This window comes from Podarcis liolepis (assembly GCF_965112155.1).
Source record: "Podarcis liolepis genome assembly, chromosome: 15".
Lineage (NCBI taxonomy): Eukaryota > Metazoa > Chordata > Lepidosauria > Squamata > Lacertidae > Podarcis > Podarcis liolepis.
This window is the reverse complement of record NC_139566.1, coordinates 15,453,070-15,469,697: the sequence shown is the minus strand read 5'-3', so window position 1 is coordinate 15,469,697 and position 16,628 is coordinate 15,453,070. Positions and strand designations below refer to the sequence as shown.

At 49.2% G+C, this 16,628-nt stretch overlaps 1 protein-coding gene across 6 annotated transcripts; it reads left to right on the top strand.

Annotated features, from left to right (window-relative positions):
* Positions 1-1,269: 1,269 nt before the first annotated feature.
* Positions 1,270-16,124, top strand: BBS1 (Bardet-Biedl syndrome 1). Of its 6 annotated transcripts, none has more exons than XM_083477929.1 (17): positions 1,270-1,394; positions 2,635-2,711; positions 4,465-4,499; positions 5,279-5,551; positions 6,307-6,353; positions 6,720-6,773; positions 7,146-7,218; positions 7,553-7,684; positions 8,578-8,684; positions 8,911-9,031; positions 9,396-9,554; positions 10,918-10,987; positions 11,822-11,980; positions 13,344-13,477; positions 14,668-14,802; positions 15,378-15,464; positions 15,703-16,124. In XM_083477929.1, exons 1-17 carry the CDS (start codon positions 1,345-1,347, stop codon positions 15,787-15,789), a joined length of 1,800 nt encoding a protein of 599 aa, XP_083334055.1. In that variant the 5' UTR covers positions 1,270-1,344; the 3' UTR covers positions 15,790-16,124. The 6 variants fall into 6 exon arrangements, with proteins under 6 accessions (XP_083334055.1, XP_083334054.1, XP_083334056.1 ...); XM_083477930.1 differs by having other exon boundaries at positions 1,310-1,394; positions 4,465-4,719; positions 5,194-5,551; XM_083477933.1 differs by having other exon boundaries at positions 1,317-1,409.
* The last annotated feature ends 504 nt before the right edge of the window (positions 16,125-16,628 follow it).

Sequence of the window (16,628 nt, the reverse complement as noted above, 5' to 3'; positions counted from 1 at the left end):
CCCGCTGTACTCCTGTCTAACTGGTGGGGACTGAACCCAGTGTGGGGAATAATGCAGTCTGATCCGGCTTCCTCAGATCTGCTGTGTTGGGGAACCTCAGGGGCAGAATTCATCCCTCTCAGCTTCTCTAAATTGGTACGTTGTACACTCTGGAGAAGTCTGGGAGCCTGTTGAGGCTGTCTTTAACCCGATGGGACTAAGAAATTAGATGTTAGCGAGCTGCTGCTTGTTTCCTCAGGATGCCACATAATGCTTAGAAGGCATTCCAAGTAGCAAATGCTGATACTGGGCAAAACAGGGCAGCTTTTGTGGAAAAATTGAGGGGTGGGGAAGCTCAGGTAGCTGTTGTGTGCTGTTAGTAGTGTTGGGGGAGGGATAAAAGCAGCAGTTGTTGGGTGGGTAAATTCCAATGAGATTTTGGAAGCCAAGTAAAAATAGGAGCAAGGTATTCGGGTAGGAGAGCTGGGGGGAAATTCATGTCCCCAATACGCCCCTTTTGTTTCTGATAGTACATGGGTAAATGAGTCTAAAAAGCCCGGGACACAAAAATTTCACGGCCCTATAGAAGCTATCATGGCTCATTTACCAGAAGTATTGTATTTAGTGTTAACTCTGGAAGTGTATACTCAGTTCTGACCAAACTAAGCCTCCCAAAGCAAAATATACATCAGGAGGCTTAGCATGGTCAGAATTGTGTATGCCCACAAACAGGAAAGTGTTGATAGGGAGGGCAACCAAGATGGGGTGCAGTTGAAGGAGCCGGGCATGTTTACCCTGGAGAAGAAGAGGCAAATCTCTTAAGGTCTGTCGCATGGAAGATGCAGCGAGCTTGTTTTGATCTGCTGGGGAGGGTAGGACTCAAACCAAGGGCTTCAAGTTACAACAAAGGAGATTCCGACTCAACATTGGGAAGAACTTTCTGACAGGAAAAGCTGTTCAACTGTGGAATGGACTCCTCCTAAATGTGGTGGACTCTCCTTCTCTGGAGGTTTTTAAGCAGAGGCTGGATGGCCACCAGCCATGGATGAGCTAGTTGAGATTCCTGCACTGCAGGGGGTTGGACTAGATGGCCCCTCGGAGCCCCTTCTGTGCGTTTGAGGCAACGTAGCACTCGTAGTGTGTCTGGCCCAGCCCTTAGTTTTTGTCGCAAATCCTTTTCAAATTGCTCTGTGGACCGGCCAAGTCAGCCCGGAAGCTGCTTGGGAGTGTGCTTGCGTGTTAGTCTTCAACTCTCCGCAAGTCTATGAGCGCGCGGACTTCTGCTGGGAGGGGCGGGACTCCTTTTCTCGGCGCACTCATTGGCTCCCGCGGGGTTTCCATGGCGACGGATCCCCTGGCTTATCCATGGCGGCCGCGGCGCTGCCTTCGTCGTCCTCGGGAGCCGCTGGCGACGGGTAAAGCCCGGAGAGGTCGCGTTTTCGAGGGCAGCTGCTCCCCCCTTCCTCTTTTTCACTTGCCCCCCCGTCCCCTCCCCGCTTTCAGGAGTCTTGCCTGCGCTGGCGAGGGAGGAGGGGGGAGGAGGCTGGTGCCTGCAGGTCGGACTCCTGGGTTCCCTAGAAGAAAAGTGGGTGCGCATGCGTTTGTTTTGGTTTCCATTCCACCCCCCCTGGTTGGTGACGCGTGTCTGCACTGTGACCAGTTCCTCCCCCTCTATCTCACCCCCGAGGAGGAGCCCTGTCGCAGCTGCACCACGGAGGCAGGCAGAAATCCAACAGGTGCTGCCGGTTCCCAACATCAGCCCATTTCCGTGCAGAAGAGAACTTCTTTGTCTGCTCCGTTTCTGCCCCCAAGTGCATCTGTCAAACGCACAGAGCAACCTCTTCATCTAAATAAAAAAGGTGTCAACCAGGCATAGATGAACTGCTCAAAACCCCAGTATAGCGGGTGATGAGGACATGTAGATAATATGGAAGTGAGTCTTTTGCCGCATTCGTTTTGCCTAAGGAACTGGTTTGTATTTTTCTGGCTGTGGGTAGTGACAATATTGGGGGGAAGAAGGGAGGCAAAAAATGTAGGCAAATTGCTTTTTTTTGCACGGGTGGGAGCTTTGCCCCATCAGTATCTGTTTGACTCCTGGGAGAGAAATGTTTGCTGGACATAATAGATTTTTGAATGAGAATAAACCCATCTAGTTCACAAGAACATCCTCATCCTTAATATATTTAGAACTGTGTATGACACCGTCAGCTCCTTGAATGAAAGACAGGATACAAATAAACAGCACCAATCCTGGGCATGTCGACTCAGAAGTCAGTCCCATTGAGCTCAACGGAGCTTGTTCCCAGGTATTTGTGCACAGAATTGCAGATTCAAAGACTTTGAGGAGTTCTTTGCCCAGCTGCATGAGAGAGAATCACGATGAGCTGTAAGAGGGGTGCAACTTGGAATTGTGTATATGAGAGAAAGACAAAGAAACAGAGTCAGGACTCCTGGGTTCTTTCAGAACACACTGATTTTTGTGGCAGAAAATCAAGACTTCTGAGTGTCTGTCACCACTCTGTGGAAGCTTCATGGTTTGGAGGGATTTAGGTCAGGTGTGAACAGAGACTCCTAGAGAATTGGCTCTCTGGGCTGAAACTGTCTGCAATATATTTCATTTTGCACATTTTTCAACCTTTCCTTCATCCATTGCAGCATTCAAGCCAATTCCAAATGGCTGGATGCCCACTACGACCCAGTGGCCAGCCTCTACACCTTTTCCTCTTGCGTCAGTAAGTCTGAGTTCGTTTTCTCTCTCCTTAATAAGCATTGTCTCTTTCCTGTTTTGATGGGTGAATATGGCGATCATAATGTACAGTGGTTGAGACGGGCATAGTTTTGACTATCTGCTGGTTTTCCCTGGGTTTGCAGTAGGTAAAAGCATATTTTGTTTTCTGCACTGCAGCACGAGCAATGCCTACTTTGTGACAGCTTGCTTTGGTGGAAGTGGTTAAGGAAGGAAGGCAAGGATAGGTCCCAGCAGACTTGAGTGGTCTTTGGTGGGCCCTCTCCTGTGTGCCTTGGTGGGTTTACCTGACAGCAGAGCTCTGAATCAGTACCAGACAACTGGGAGCTGTCATATAGATCTCCCAGAATGCTCCATAATGTAACATTGCTCTGGCCCATTGTGGGAATAAGGAATAAGACTCAGTCTGAGAACCACTCTTTTTATAAGGCTGCATCCTCTGTCCTGGAATTTGTTGCCTCCAATAGCAGACATGTGGGGATCAGATGTGGCTTAGTAGTATAGGAAATGCTGTCTGCACATGTTCAGAGCTGCGTCTTTCTTTTTTTGTCCAATGGAAGGGAGGCATCCAGTTTCTACCCATAGAATGGCTGGACAGGGAGGCAATGGCTGACCAGTGCCGACCAGTGTCACCATTTGGATCTCTAAAAAGAAAAATTGAGGGAGTGGCCTGAGAAGCCCTAGTAGAAGTTAATGCAAACAAAGTTGATCATCCACATTGATCAATGGGGGTTGGACTTGATGACCCTCAGGATCCCTTCCAACTCTACGGTTCTATGGTTCTATGGCTGTATGACTGAAGCTCGTCAGAAGACACCCCATCTTCTGGGCAGTCGAGGCTAGTGAAGCACCCCTCATTCCAACATCAAGAAGCGATGGCATTGTGGATAACCGAGGTCAGCAGTGTTGATCCTCATGCCCACCAGAAGGTGCGCCATCCCCTTATGGTAATGTTGGGCTCACCATGTCACCCTTCGTTCCACCAGAGGGTGCTACACCACTGTGTGGTTGAGGAAAGTGTAGCGCCAACCATATTGCATCCTTTCCTCACCTGCTTTTACTTCTCCTGGATGGTGGAGATTCTTCTGTGGACACTTGGCTGATTTTAAAGCTTTCAAGGGTTGGGGGAGGTATGTTATTCTCCCACAGTGTCAATTCAAGGCATTTTGGGGGTTTTGGAGAAGTCTATTATTTCCTTGAATTTCAGTATCTACCAGTATTCGGATTATGGAACAGGTACTACAATACAGTACTTAAATTCTCTGGTATCTACTTTGTTTGCTTTGATTTAAAGGTAAAGAAACACATGGAAAGCCTCAGGACAATAGTAGGGGTTCTCCAACAAGGGAAGTCACTCACTTCTGTTGATCTCATGAAAGCATATAGTTAATTTTCCCTATTCGAACAGCTCCAGAGAAGCTCCTTCCATTCCAGCATCCCAGTTTCTGCTAAAGCTGTGTGCCTCCCTGTTGACTTACCTGCATCTGCAGGAGACTTGCATTAACCTATATTTTCTTAACAATTCTGTTGTTTGCATCTGTCTATCTTGGGGGACAATGGAGGGGTGTGCCTCTGGGGTGAAGTCAATTGCAGGTGACTTTACTTTCAACAGGGGATGTTGCCTGGTATCCTTATAAAAATAGTAGCTTTGGGGGGGGGATGGGGCTCCTCTGCCCTCTGCCCTGTTTATGTGTGGGTCTTTTTAATGGGGCTGATACAGTTTCTGCTGTCTTTTCCAGCCCTGGCTGACCTGCATGGTGATGGAGACTGTAAGGTAAGGGAACTGTCGCTGTCACATCCACAAACCCTTCTCTTGTACTGCCCATATTCATCACACCTGCAAATCTGCTGCTTTTTAGGTGCCTCTTCCCTTCTTTCTCTACCTCTCCATCTGGCCTAATAGGCTTTTGTTGCATGAATACCATTTTTCTTGTGTAGATTTTGAGTGCACGTTCCTAGTCTCCTCTTTGTTCCTTTTACCTGCTTGCTTTTAGGTTTATCGATTTACCGTATTTTTCGCCCTATAGGACGCACCGTCCCATAAGGCACACCTAGTTTTTTGGGGGGGAAATAAAGGGAAAAAATTATTTCCCCCCCAGGCGCGGGGCTGGGGCGGGGGAGGCCCGAGCTTCCCCCGACCCCAGCCCCCAAACAGGCAGCTCTCTGCAAGCCGTGGGAGCCCAGCGCTGGCTCCCGCTACTTGCGGAGAGGTCCGCGAAGCCTGGACACGCTGATCTCAGCGCGCGCAGGCTTCGGCATGCAGGCAACTCTCCACAAGCAGCGGGAGCGCTCCTGCTGCTTGCGGAGAGGTCTGTGAAGCCTGGAGAGCGAGAGGGGTCGGTGCGCACCGACCCCTCTCGCTCTCCAGGCTTCAGCGAAACCTGCATTCGCCCCATAAGACGCACACACATTTCCCCTTCATTTTTGGAGGGGAAAAAGTGCGTCCTATAGGGCGAAAAATACGGTAGGTTTCAGAGCCTTCAAAGGGACATGCATCCTTGGGTATTATTCAAGGAGGCTCCTAGTTGTTGTTTTGCTTTTCCCCTTTCCCAGCTGGTGGTGGGCGACTTGGGCCCTACAGGACATGAGATGAAGCTGAAGGTGTACCACGGCATGGACCTCCTGAGCGAGAATGTCCTGTTGGACTTGCCCACAAGTGTGGCTGCCTTCCTGATGGAGCGTCATGAACTGTGTGTTCCTGCTGTGGGGGTGGCTGCCGGTCCCTACATCTACGTGTACAAGAACATGCGCCCCTACTTCCGCTATGCTCTGCCCCCCTTGGAAGTCAACTCCACAGAGAAGGATGTCTGGGAGCAGGCAAAGGAGGTGAGGAGGAGGAGGGAGGGCTTGGGGAAGCTGTCTGCTAGCCAGAACCCCTTTGGTCATGGGTCTTTAGGTACCTTCCCTCCCATCCTTCCTGCCTGAGGGCCAGTGTGGTTGGAGCAGAAGTGGTGAACTTCCAGCCCTCTCTGCCTGGCTCTCGGGTCTCTCTCAAGGCCGTAGCCTCCACCCCCAGACCATACCCCTTACTAGACCTGCTTTTTCACCCTTCCTGGGTGCTTTTGCAAGGCTGGAATATGTTCTATGATGCCTCTTGCTTGCCTGTATGGAGGGCAAAAAAGGGTTGTGTTGAAACTGCATGAAAATATAAAATTTGTATCCATTGCTCCATCCATTTTTGCTGCTGGCTCTGCCCACCACTTGGCCCTAGAAAGTCACTTGGGATGGAATGTGGCCCTTGGACTGGAAACAGTTTCCCATTCCTGGGTTAGAGTGTTGAACTAGGGCAGGGGAGACCAGGATTCAAATCGCACTCGGCTGTGAAGCTCAGGGCTTGGGCCAGTCGTCGTCCCTCAGTCTGACCTACTTCACAAGGTTGTTGTGAGGATCAGATGTGAAGGGGGAGAACCACGTCTGCCACCCTGAGCTGCTTGGGTGAAAAGTGGGATATAAATACAATTGTTTAATTGGAGTGCAAATCCCTCTTGGTTTCTGATTCATCACCAGCAGTCCTTCCAGTTTCTTAAGTCTGCCTCTCTTGTAGGGAGCAGCCGTTGACTGTCCTCCTTCTCTCTTGGTAGGACAAGGTTGACCTTCTGTCAATGAAGGAGACACTGGAGATGATCCGGTAAGGAGCTCTGAAGCTGGGCAGGGCGAGACCAAGTCTTCTGAGCCATCTCTAAACATCAGGAGGATAAGCAAACAAGGCTTGGGGGTCAACTAGGGGCAGGTGGGAATGGAGAGCATGCCAGGCGGAGGGGGGGGTTATTTCTTACATTGGCATGCAAAAAAATATGCTTTATAATCCGCTTTTTGGTCACCCCCACATGTTTGGGCTATGAAAGCTCCCATTTAATTGACTAGAGATGCAGAGGCTCAGGGCGAACAAGCTTGCCTAGGGCTCTGTGGTTCAGGACTGTTCACTGTGCCACACTGGCATGAGCCACAGAAGCCCAAGGCTCTCCCTCCTGACTTGCCTGATGTGTCTCAACAGGGAAAACGCAGACAAAGAAAATACGGAGCCGCCCTTGTCAGTGCAGTCCTTGAGGTGAGTTCTTTGGTGTGGGCAGGGCTGGGAATCTCCAGGCAGGGCTGGGAAAACTCCTGCCAGAAATCCTGGAGAACTGCTGCCAGTCAGTGTAGTCAATACTGAGTTAGATTGACCAGTGCTCTGACTCAGTACAAGGCAGTTTTGGATGTTCCTGTAAAGCCCACTCCAGCCCAAGTTCTCTGCTTCAGGCTGATGGGAACACAGCTTTGATTGTGAGAAATGGTCTCCTTTTTTCATCCTCTGTTGAAGGCCGTCTCTCTCCCTCTCCCTCTCCCTCTCCCTCTCCCTCTCCCTCTCCCTCTCCCTCCCCCCCCCTGTGTGGGCTGGGACCCTGGGCTCCTTTCATCACCTTCCCCATCTGCTCTGCAGGTTCCTGGCCCTTGACCCTCCTGAGATGGAGTCCTTTGTGAACCAGTATAAAATGCAGCCGCTCAAGCGCCAGGTGTGTACTCTGATGTTCCATATCCACTCCTGCCCTGAACATCCCAGAAGAGGAAGAGGTTTGGGATGCTGTTTGGTTGATCCCAGGCAAATACTGCCAACTCTTCCCTGAAGCCAAGAATGGCCTTGCTTAGGTGACAGATCTTTTAAAATCACAACTTGGGGCAGTCAAGTGGCAAAAGGGTTAGGCACAAGGTTCCCATGCCCCCAAATGTCCCAGATTGGAAGTGCACTTACAGAACCAGTTGCCCATGGCCGGGAAACATATCCTAGTCCCTTGGGGTTCACCTCTCTTGATGCATAAAGTTGCCCCTTTGCCCCTCCTTATCTTTCAGTCACTGATTACCTGCATGACTACCCTGAAGAAGAGCGTGGCAGACGAGGGCTCTATCAGCTGCCTGGTGCTTGGGACGGAGAACAGCGACATCATAATCTTGGATCCTGAGCCCTTCAGTATGCTGGTGCAGGTGAGGCCCTGGAGAGGAGTGCTCTGAAGCTCAATAGCATGCTTATTTCAAGAGGGGGAAGAGAGGGCCATTTTGTTCTCTGCCTTATGCCCTTTGAGGCTAAGCGGAAGCCGCTTGCTCTGGTGTTCCTCACAATTGCAACAACCAGTTGCAGAATTCAAGACAATGTTGTGGGAATCGAGTATTGGAGTCGGGACTGAGGAGATCTGCTTTCAGATTTGCTCCCAACCCTGAAGTTAACTGGGCGATCTTGGGCAGCCATCATATTTCAGCCTTAACCTACCACCGAGGGATGTTATGAGGATGCAAAAGGAATATTTTTACAAATTTCCTCCCTGGGAGGAAGTGTGGGATACAAATGCAATGAATGAATAAAACAATAAGCTGTTGAATTCACCATTCCCTGTAGTGGGAGCTAGACCATGAAGGCGATTGGGACACTGCACTACCAACCTTAGTCTGGCTTTTGCCAACCTCCACTTCACTGTTTCCTTACTTAGAAGTGTGGCTGCACTTGTCTGGCTCCAGTTACTGTTGCCTTGTGCCCTATCAGTTCTGGTAAGCGCCAACCTCCACTGATTGCATGGCTTCCGGTTTAAAAATGACAACAAAGAGCAGGTTTCTAGATTTTGTAGGTTTGAATGCTGTGGCCCATGTCTGTGAAATCTCAGGAGGCTGAGTTTCAGTGGCAGGGATATTGGTAACGAATGGGGGTGTCTGTTTCAACTAGAAAACCCTCAAAACTGCCCAGGGGTGACCACCCGCCTGCCAATCCCATCCTGGTGATGTGACTATTTAAAATAGGTCCCTCTCGCGTCTGTCCCCTGCGAGGCAACATGCCAGGGAGTGGGGCAGTATCCGGCTTCAGCACTGTTTTCCTTTTTTAATGGCAGACAAAGGTACCAAGCGTGCCAGCCTTTCTGGACGTCACAGGACAGTACGATGTGGAATATCGGCTCATAGTGGCCTGCCGTAATGGGTGCATCTACATCCTCCGCAGGTGGGCAGAGGAGGAGCTGCTGGGGGTGTTTTGGGAGGGCAGAGAGGGCCTGATGGGTTGAAGAGGGAGGCTGACAAGTTTCAGAGCAAGCTCTTAAGAATATGGCAAGGAAAAGCCCCATATCTTGTGCATCACCCATCTTGGCACTGGAGTTGCCTGCTTTGCTGACCACAAGGAGGCCAGGCCTGGACTTGACCTGCCATTGCTGTCTTTCTCTCCCACGCAGGAACTCCAAGCGACATAAATACTGCATTGAGCTGAGTTCTCAAGCCGTGGGCTTGTCCTGGGTCCAAAAGAACATTGTGGTGGCCTGCTCCGACGAAACCCTTCAAAGCTTTACTCAGAAGGTTGTGGGGTCATGGGGTGGAGGGCAGCTTTAATTACTGGCCACAGCTTTGGCAATCTGCCTCACCTCAAACTGTCAACTGAAGGCAGCAGCTCTTAACTTGAACCTTGGCTCACTTCTGGAACTCAAGGTGCATTAGAGTTAAGTGAATGGAGCCAAGGTACATTGAAGGGCATTGTGTTGTGTAAGTGTATGCATGTGGTCCCCAGGTGGTGCTATTGCTGTGCTCAATTCTGTTTTAAAGGAGGATCTTGTTAAAAGAAGGGTAATCCTAGTGGGGGGCCTTAATTAGCAAGGAAATCAATTGGGGTCCAGGTCGGAGAAGCTGTTCTGTCGGGTTCCTGAATGTCTTTTTCTCGTGGCAGGGGAAGAAGCTCTGGGTGGTCCCGTTGCCAGCCACCCCCATCACTTTGAGTCCCATAGATGAGAAGTTCCAGAGCTTCCATGCTGTGCTGGTTGCCTTGGCCAATATGGAGGTGCACATATACCAGGACAAGAACCTTGTGAACATCATCCAAACGCAGGTGAGAGGCAGGAACAGGGGGTGCCCACATTCAGGGCTGAATGAGGGCATTCTGGTGGTTTGGCACAGGAGCTGGTCGCAGCGTGGGTGGGGGAGGTGTTTGTGTGTGAGACACTATGTTTGTTTCTCGGAGCCCAGGCTGCTCTGTCTCATCCCTCACTCTAACGGGATGTGTGTTTGTCATCTGTGGGATTGAAACAGGAGAACTAGAGAACCAAGACTCCTTGAGTAAGTTCCTGGAAAACATGGCTCCTGTTCAGGGACGCGGACTTACAAAAAATATTGGGGGGGGGGGGGCCCGGGAAAGCTCATGAATAATAAATAAGCTCATGAATATGCAAATAAAGTGGCGCCGCCTCCTCGTGAGCGAATAGGGGAGAGCGTGCTGCGCCTATTAATCAGCTCCAAAGGAAATTGGGTGGAGCTTTTGCTCGGGAGGGAGGGCAGGAGGCATGCAGCCCGACCCTCCCTGTGCATTTTGGGCTGGGGGAGGGGCGGCGATGGCGCTCTGCTGGAGGGGCGCCGGAGATTATTGGGGGGGCAGAGCCCCCCCAAACGAATTTTTGAGGGGGCTCGGGCCCCCTCAAGCCCCATGGAGTCGGCGCCTATGCTCCTGTTGAATGTGGGTCTGGTAAGGCATTGGAACTTGCCTTTGACTTGGTCGCACCACTGGTCCTTCTTGCCCAGGATCCCTTTTCAAACTGGGGATGTTGAGGATTCAACCTGCATGCAAAGCAGAAACTCCCTTGGTCCCGAGAGGCACCCTTCCTGCTGCAGATGGCCTCCCCTACAGTTCCCTTCTTCAGTAACAGTTCACAGGCTGTATCCTCACTCAGCCTACCTGTTCCGGACCTGCTGTGGGCCATTCCTGGCCCTTCTCAGCTCCTGAACTGAGCACACAGGGAGAGGGAGACTGTTCTTGGCAGAGGGAGGACCCACAGGAGGTGAAGGAGAGCTGGCAGGGAGGCAGCCTGGGAGGAGATGAGGTGCCCTGGGCTGGGAGGGTGGAGATGCAGTGAGAGAGCCACGAGAAGACAAAAGAGCTCCCATAGGGATGTGGGAACCTGACAAAGGCCAAGTCACACCATTGGTCCATCTAGCTCAGTATTGGCTACCACTGATTGGTCGCTGCTCTCCAGGGTTTCAGGCAGAGGATCTTCCCAGCCTTCCTCCTAGCTGGAGAGGCCATTGGGGATTGAATCTCAGACCTTCAGCATGAAAAGCAGGTGCTGCACTACTGGCAAAGACCAAATCAAAGAAAGGAAAGCTATACGGCCACACCAAAGACAAGCCCACCTGTCTTCCTTCTCCCTGCGAAAAGCAGCAACCCACCTTCATCTCTTTTTCTCTGTTTCTGCTGCCAGGACGTTGTCAGCAGCATCTGCTTCGGCCGCTATGGGAGGGAAGATAACACGCTTGTCATGACCACCAAAGGTAAGAGCAGATGTTGTGCCTTGTGAAGTCAGAGCACTGAGCCCGACCTTCTGCCCTTCCCCAGGGGGCAGCCAGCAGGTAGCATTCAGGGGTAAGCTGTACCTGAGCACAGAAGCTTTGAAATCTACAGAGCTAGAGTCTGGTTGCAGCATGCAGTTGTCCCTCCTGATATGGAGCCCAAGCTGTGAAGAACGAGTTGCAGCTGAGAATTTTGCTGAAGATGCTCATCTCTCAGGCTTTCTTGGGAGAAAGTCAGTTGGTCTAAACTTGCTGGAGTGGGTTGTATTGAACAGGGGTGGAGAGCCTAACAAGTGAAGGCACTTCCCTGTCCTACTTGACTCCTTGCCCATCTGTCGTTTCTCCCCCTTCTCTTTTTTTTAAAAAAAATTATTTATAGTTTTCAGATTTATACGGTTCACTGATTATACAATCATTTTGACATTTCAAAACTTGACTTCCTTCCCCCACTTTCTGCAGTTCCTTAACTTTATTTTTAATATCTTCTACATATCCAGATTAGCTTAATTTGTTCATTTATTCATCTTCTTTAAATATATACTCTTATGAAACTGCAGGTTATTACAAGAATCCTGCCAATGTTTTTATCTGCTTACAATTTATCTGTAACTATTCAATAAACCATTTCCATTATTTTATAAAAAGTTTGTTATCTTGATTTCTTATCCTTCCAGTAAGTTTAGCTATTTCTGCATATTCCATAAGTTTTTGTATCCATTCTTCCTTTGCTGGGACTTCTTCTTCTTCTTTCCATTTTTGGGCGAGTAGCATTCTTGCCGCTGTAGTCGCATACATGAGTTTCTGCTCTTCTCCTAGGCGGGGGCCTGATCATCAAGATCCTAAAACGCACTGCCACGTTTGACAAGCGGGATGCGGTTGTCGGAGCCCCCGTCGCCCAGAGCATCAAGCTCAACGTGCCCAAGAAGACAAAGCTGTATGTGGACCAGACGCTACGGGAGCGGGAGAGTGGTGTGGGTGAGTCACATGAGCAGTGCGTCTCGGAGCATGGCAGCCTCTCTTACAGGCACACAACATCCCTGCCAGATGCAAACTCCTAGCTCCTTCCTCTATGGTCTCTGGATCAGGAAACATTCCCTCCTTACACATGTAGAGGCTTTAGGAATCTCTCTTTGAATAAACCTTAAAAATGGCTAGTTGGGGTCCCCCCCCTTTTTATATAATAATTTATTGATTTTCCAAAAATAACATTTTTTTAAAAAACCAGAAAAAAATCATAACCAAATTAAACCATGAATTTTCCCTCCACTCCCCCCCCCTTGGTTCCATTACAATGTACTTGTTTATGCACATCCATAAAACCTTATATACTTAACAATCCAATGTTAAAACCTTCTTCATCTTATTACAGGTGACTTTTAAAAGTTATACTAATGTAAAAATCTGTACACAAAGCTTTAAAAATATGCTTTAAACAATTGCCCATTTTTGTAATGATTTGTCCTGCATAGTTTAATAATCTATTTTGCCAATCTTCATCTTTATCTTCTTCTTTATGTTCTTTGGCTGAGGCTTCTTCCTTCCATAGGGGCTGGCTGGTCTTGGCCTGGAGTTCAATCTCGCGTATCGGAACAAAGTATTTCGTTCAAACAATTCATCAAGTCCTGTACATCTCAATACCATAACTGTGTTTGATCATATTTTTCTACAGTTGCAGCATAAGAACCCCCGAGAATTCTGCTAAACACAAAAGTCCCTGTTCATATTTTGTGGCTATGAATACAAACTGGTGGGACGCAGGTGGCGCTGTGGGTTAAACCATAGAGCCTAGGACCTTCCGATCAGAAGGTCGGCGGTTTGAATCCCCGTGACGGGGTGAGCTCCCGTTGCTCGGTCCCTGCTCCTGCCAACCTAGCAGTTCGAAAGCACATCAAAGTGCAAGTAGTTAAATAGGTACCGCTCTGGCGGGAAGGTAAACGGCGTTTCCGTGTGCTGCTCTGGTTTGACAGAAGCGGCTTAGTCATGCTGGCCACATGACCCGGAAACTGTCTGCGGACAAACGCCGGCTCCCTCGGCCTATAGAGCGAGATGAGCACCGCAACCCCAGAGTCGGTCACGACTGGACCTAATGGTCAGGGGTCCCTTTACCTTATACAAACTGGTGCAGGAAGACCTTTATGTGGAGCGTGGTTTGTGGGTGATCTCAGCCAGGAAAGAGATGCTCAGAATTGATTCTAGGACCTAAGTGCTCTAGCACAACAGACCCCCTAATTTCTGCAGGCAGAGGGTGTTTTGATGATGGCACAAGGGAAGGTCTCATTTCTCTCCTCCCTCCTCCCTGTTTCACTTTGCTTCCTTCCCATCCCCCGCCCTCGCCCAGCCATGCACCGGGTGTTTCAGACGGACCTGAGCCGCATCCGACTCATGGCGGCCCGAGCCTACGCCCAAGCGCTTCAGTGCAACATGACGCCTGTGTCTGAGTCGGCGCAGGAGCAGCTGAAGATGAACGCTGTGGTGAGGAGGAAGAGGGAGGGGGAAATGAATACAGGATTGGTCTGAATCGAGGTGGGCTTCCTTAAAAATGGCGCCAGTCCCTGGAAAAGAGAAGACAGCTGGAGGGGTGACCCCAGGATGGGGTGAGGGGAGGAAAGGAAATAGTGTGTTAAATCAGAGGATGGTGCAAGAAAAAAGGTGGGCTGCTTTTAAAAAAAGGAGTAAATTGGTCCCAGCCAGGGAAGAGTGGATAACCAAGATGATGGACTGTGCCGAAATGGCGAAGATGACAGTGAAGATCAGACACCAAGATGAGGAAAAATTCAGTAAAGAATGGGGGGCAGGGATTATAGAGCATCTTAAAGACCACTGTAAATATTTAAAAACGCTAGCAGGATTGTTATAACACTTATAATGAAACAAAATTAAAGTTCTAAAAAAGAGATAAAATGGATTGGGGAAATGTGATTAGATGCAATAGAAAGAATAATTAAAAATGGGAAACTAGGGGAGGGTGGGGGAAGTCCAGGGATTCAAGTAATCTCAAATGTGTAAAAATTGAAAATGATTTAAATGTATAAGAATTTTGTTAAAAATGAAAATAAAAATAGTTAAAAATAAATAAATAAATGGAGTAAATTAGGAATTCTTGAGAAGGGATGGGCTTTGCTTGAGCTGTTGTATCCAACTAAGTCATGCTCACAGTAGACTCACTGAACTCAATAAACTGGAGTAGCTCAAGTTCATTGGCGTCGGTGGGCCTAATCTGATTTTGGGTCCCTCTGGATTACCTGTTTATTGAGAATTCATCCTTATTTTCTTGCACAGACCTCAGGAGGAGGTTTGATTATATCTGGTCATTAATGAGCATTCATTCTGGTTTACTTGCAGGAATGTTTATACCTCTTCCCATTAATCATTTGTTCATCCCATATTTTGTATTTCCCAATCACTTTCCAAACCGTAAAATGTCCAGTTCTTTTTTTTTAAAGTGGATTTGTTGTGCTAGGGCTGTGCAAACCTAAAGTTCCCATGTGCTTTCCCCTGCAAAATAGTGAAAGTCCGGAGGCACCTTTGGGTTGGATATTACCCAGAGTCCCCTCTTGATGAAATGTTGAGACATTGCTGAGACACTTCCCCCCCCCCCCAAATCCTCATTCCCCTTTGTCTCACACACTCATTCCCATAATGCACTTCTCTCCCTTCTGCAGGTCCAGGGCATGGGCCCTACCTTCAAGTTGACCCTTAACCTCCAGAACATGTCAGATACCCGTGCAGTCGCCAACCTTCTCATCAGCTTCCTGTATGATGAAAAACTCTACTCCATAGAGCATCCTTTCTTTAAGGTAATTCCATCCTTCTCCTAAATTGGATCTCCCCTGACTCCCTCTCCTAAATGTTTTGCACAGGCCCCCTGTATAACCAGTCCAGTGGCCTTCTCAGAGTAGAGTTGTCATGCGTCTGGAATTTCCAGGACATAGCTGGGATTAAGCAGTCGGAAGCGGTGTCCGGGCGGGAAACACTAAGATGTCCTTGAAAATCCAGACATATGGCAACCCATGTCGGAAGTGTAGGTTATCCCTGTTTAGGGAAGCTTTTAATATTTGATGAATCATTGTATTTTAATATTCTGCTGGAAGCCACCCAGAGCGGCTGTTGAAAGCCAGCCAGATGGGTGGGGTAGAAATAATAAATTTATTGTTATTATTATTATGGATTTCCTTACAAATAGCTCAAAAACTTTTTTTATTGAGATTTTGCAAAAATAGCTCAACAACTTTGGCCAAAAACCCTAACTCAGGCTCAGCTGGAGTTACAGATTTGCCCCTTGCTACATGCCTCCCTCCTTGGGCTCTTAGCCCTCTTCCCCAACACGCTGCTTGCCATAAGAATTTCCTGTATTTTTCTTGCCTCCCTGCAGACTCCCATGTTGGTTCCAGGATTGAATTACCCTCTGGCCACCTTTGTGGAGTGTCTGAGCGAACAAGGGACCTCGGATATTATTAAGGTTAGTGTTCCTGCTTTGATTCCCCACCCCACTCCTGACAGGCCTGCCCCTTGACTTCCCATGCCATGGATTTCCCAGTTGTTTCAGTCTTGGGGGGGGGGGTTTGCCTGTCAAAAGAAAAAGCCTGCCTTCCCTGTGCCTTGTTCCCAGTTTGTATGCTGACTTGCAATCCAAGATGGCCGCTGTATTGGCATGCCGACCACAGGCCCTCCCTCCTCTCATCTCCTTCGTGTTGCAGGTGTTTGTGTTGCACGAGGGGGAGCCTGAACCACTGCTGACGGCGCACATCAACATGCCTGTCAGCGAAGGCCTGGCGGCCGTGTGATCTCAAGGTCGAGTGTGAGCTCAGGGTCGAGCGGAGGAGAGGAAAAGGGCCAACCCACTTGTAGTCTTCTCTCTGGGCCGTGTGCCTCAGCAGTAGCATAGACTTTACCTCCATCAGTTCTAGGAAGGGCCACCTGGAGAGGAGCGCCACCCTAGGATAGCCGGCGTCATTTGCGATGGAGGTATGCGGAGTTCCTCCTCACACTGAGGAAGAGCCCACATCCAGGGGCTGCCACAGGATTAGCCGCAGCTCGTCTTCTGGGCCCAGAAATGGAGAGGTGGAACAGCAAATGAAGTCCAGTGGTTCAAGAGCCCAATAAATTTTATTTATTCTTATGTTTGACTTTGGGGCGTGTATCTGGGTGAAGGTGTTTGGAGCATTGGAGAAGGATGTACAGTCACACCTCGGAATGAATACGCTTCAGGTTGAGCATTTTCAGGTTGTGCTCCGCAGCGACCCAGAAGTAATGGAACGTGTTACTTCCGGGTTTTGCCACTCGCGCATGCGCAGACGCTCAAAATGATATCACGCGCATGCATGGAAGTGGCGAAACGCGACACGCGCATGCACAGTCACGTATTACGTTCGCTTCAGGATGCGAACGGGGCTCCAGAACAGATCCCGTTCGAATCCAGAGGTACCACTGTACAGAAAAGATCAGGGGGCTTGAGCACCTCTGCTATGATTGGAAGTCAAAATTTGTTGGACTTCTTTTCTTTAGAGAGGAGGGATATGGCCATTGACTGATTGATTGATTGATTGATTGATTGATTGATTGATTGATTGAATTTATATACCACCCTATACCCAGAGGTCTCAGGGCAGCTCACAGAACAAAA

Excerpts from the sequence above, each read along its gene's own strand:
- BBS1 (XM_083477929.1), top strand. The coding sequence starts at position 1,345 with ATGGCGGCCGCGGCGCTGCCTTCGTCGTCCTCGGGAGCCGCTGGCGAC. Across the intron at positions 4,500-5,278 it reads ATGGTGATGGAGACTGTAAG|CTGGTGGTGGGCGACTTGGG; the intron begins GTAAGGGAACTG and ends CCCCTTTCCCAG. Across the intron at positions 9,032-9,395 it reads TTCAAAGCTTTACTCAGAAG|GGGAAGAAGCTCTGGGTGGT; the intron begins GTTGTGGGGTCA and ends TTCTCGTGGCAG.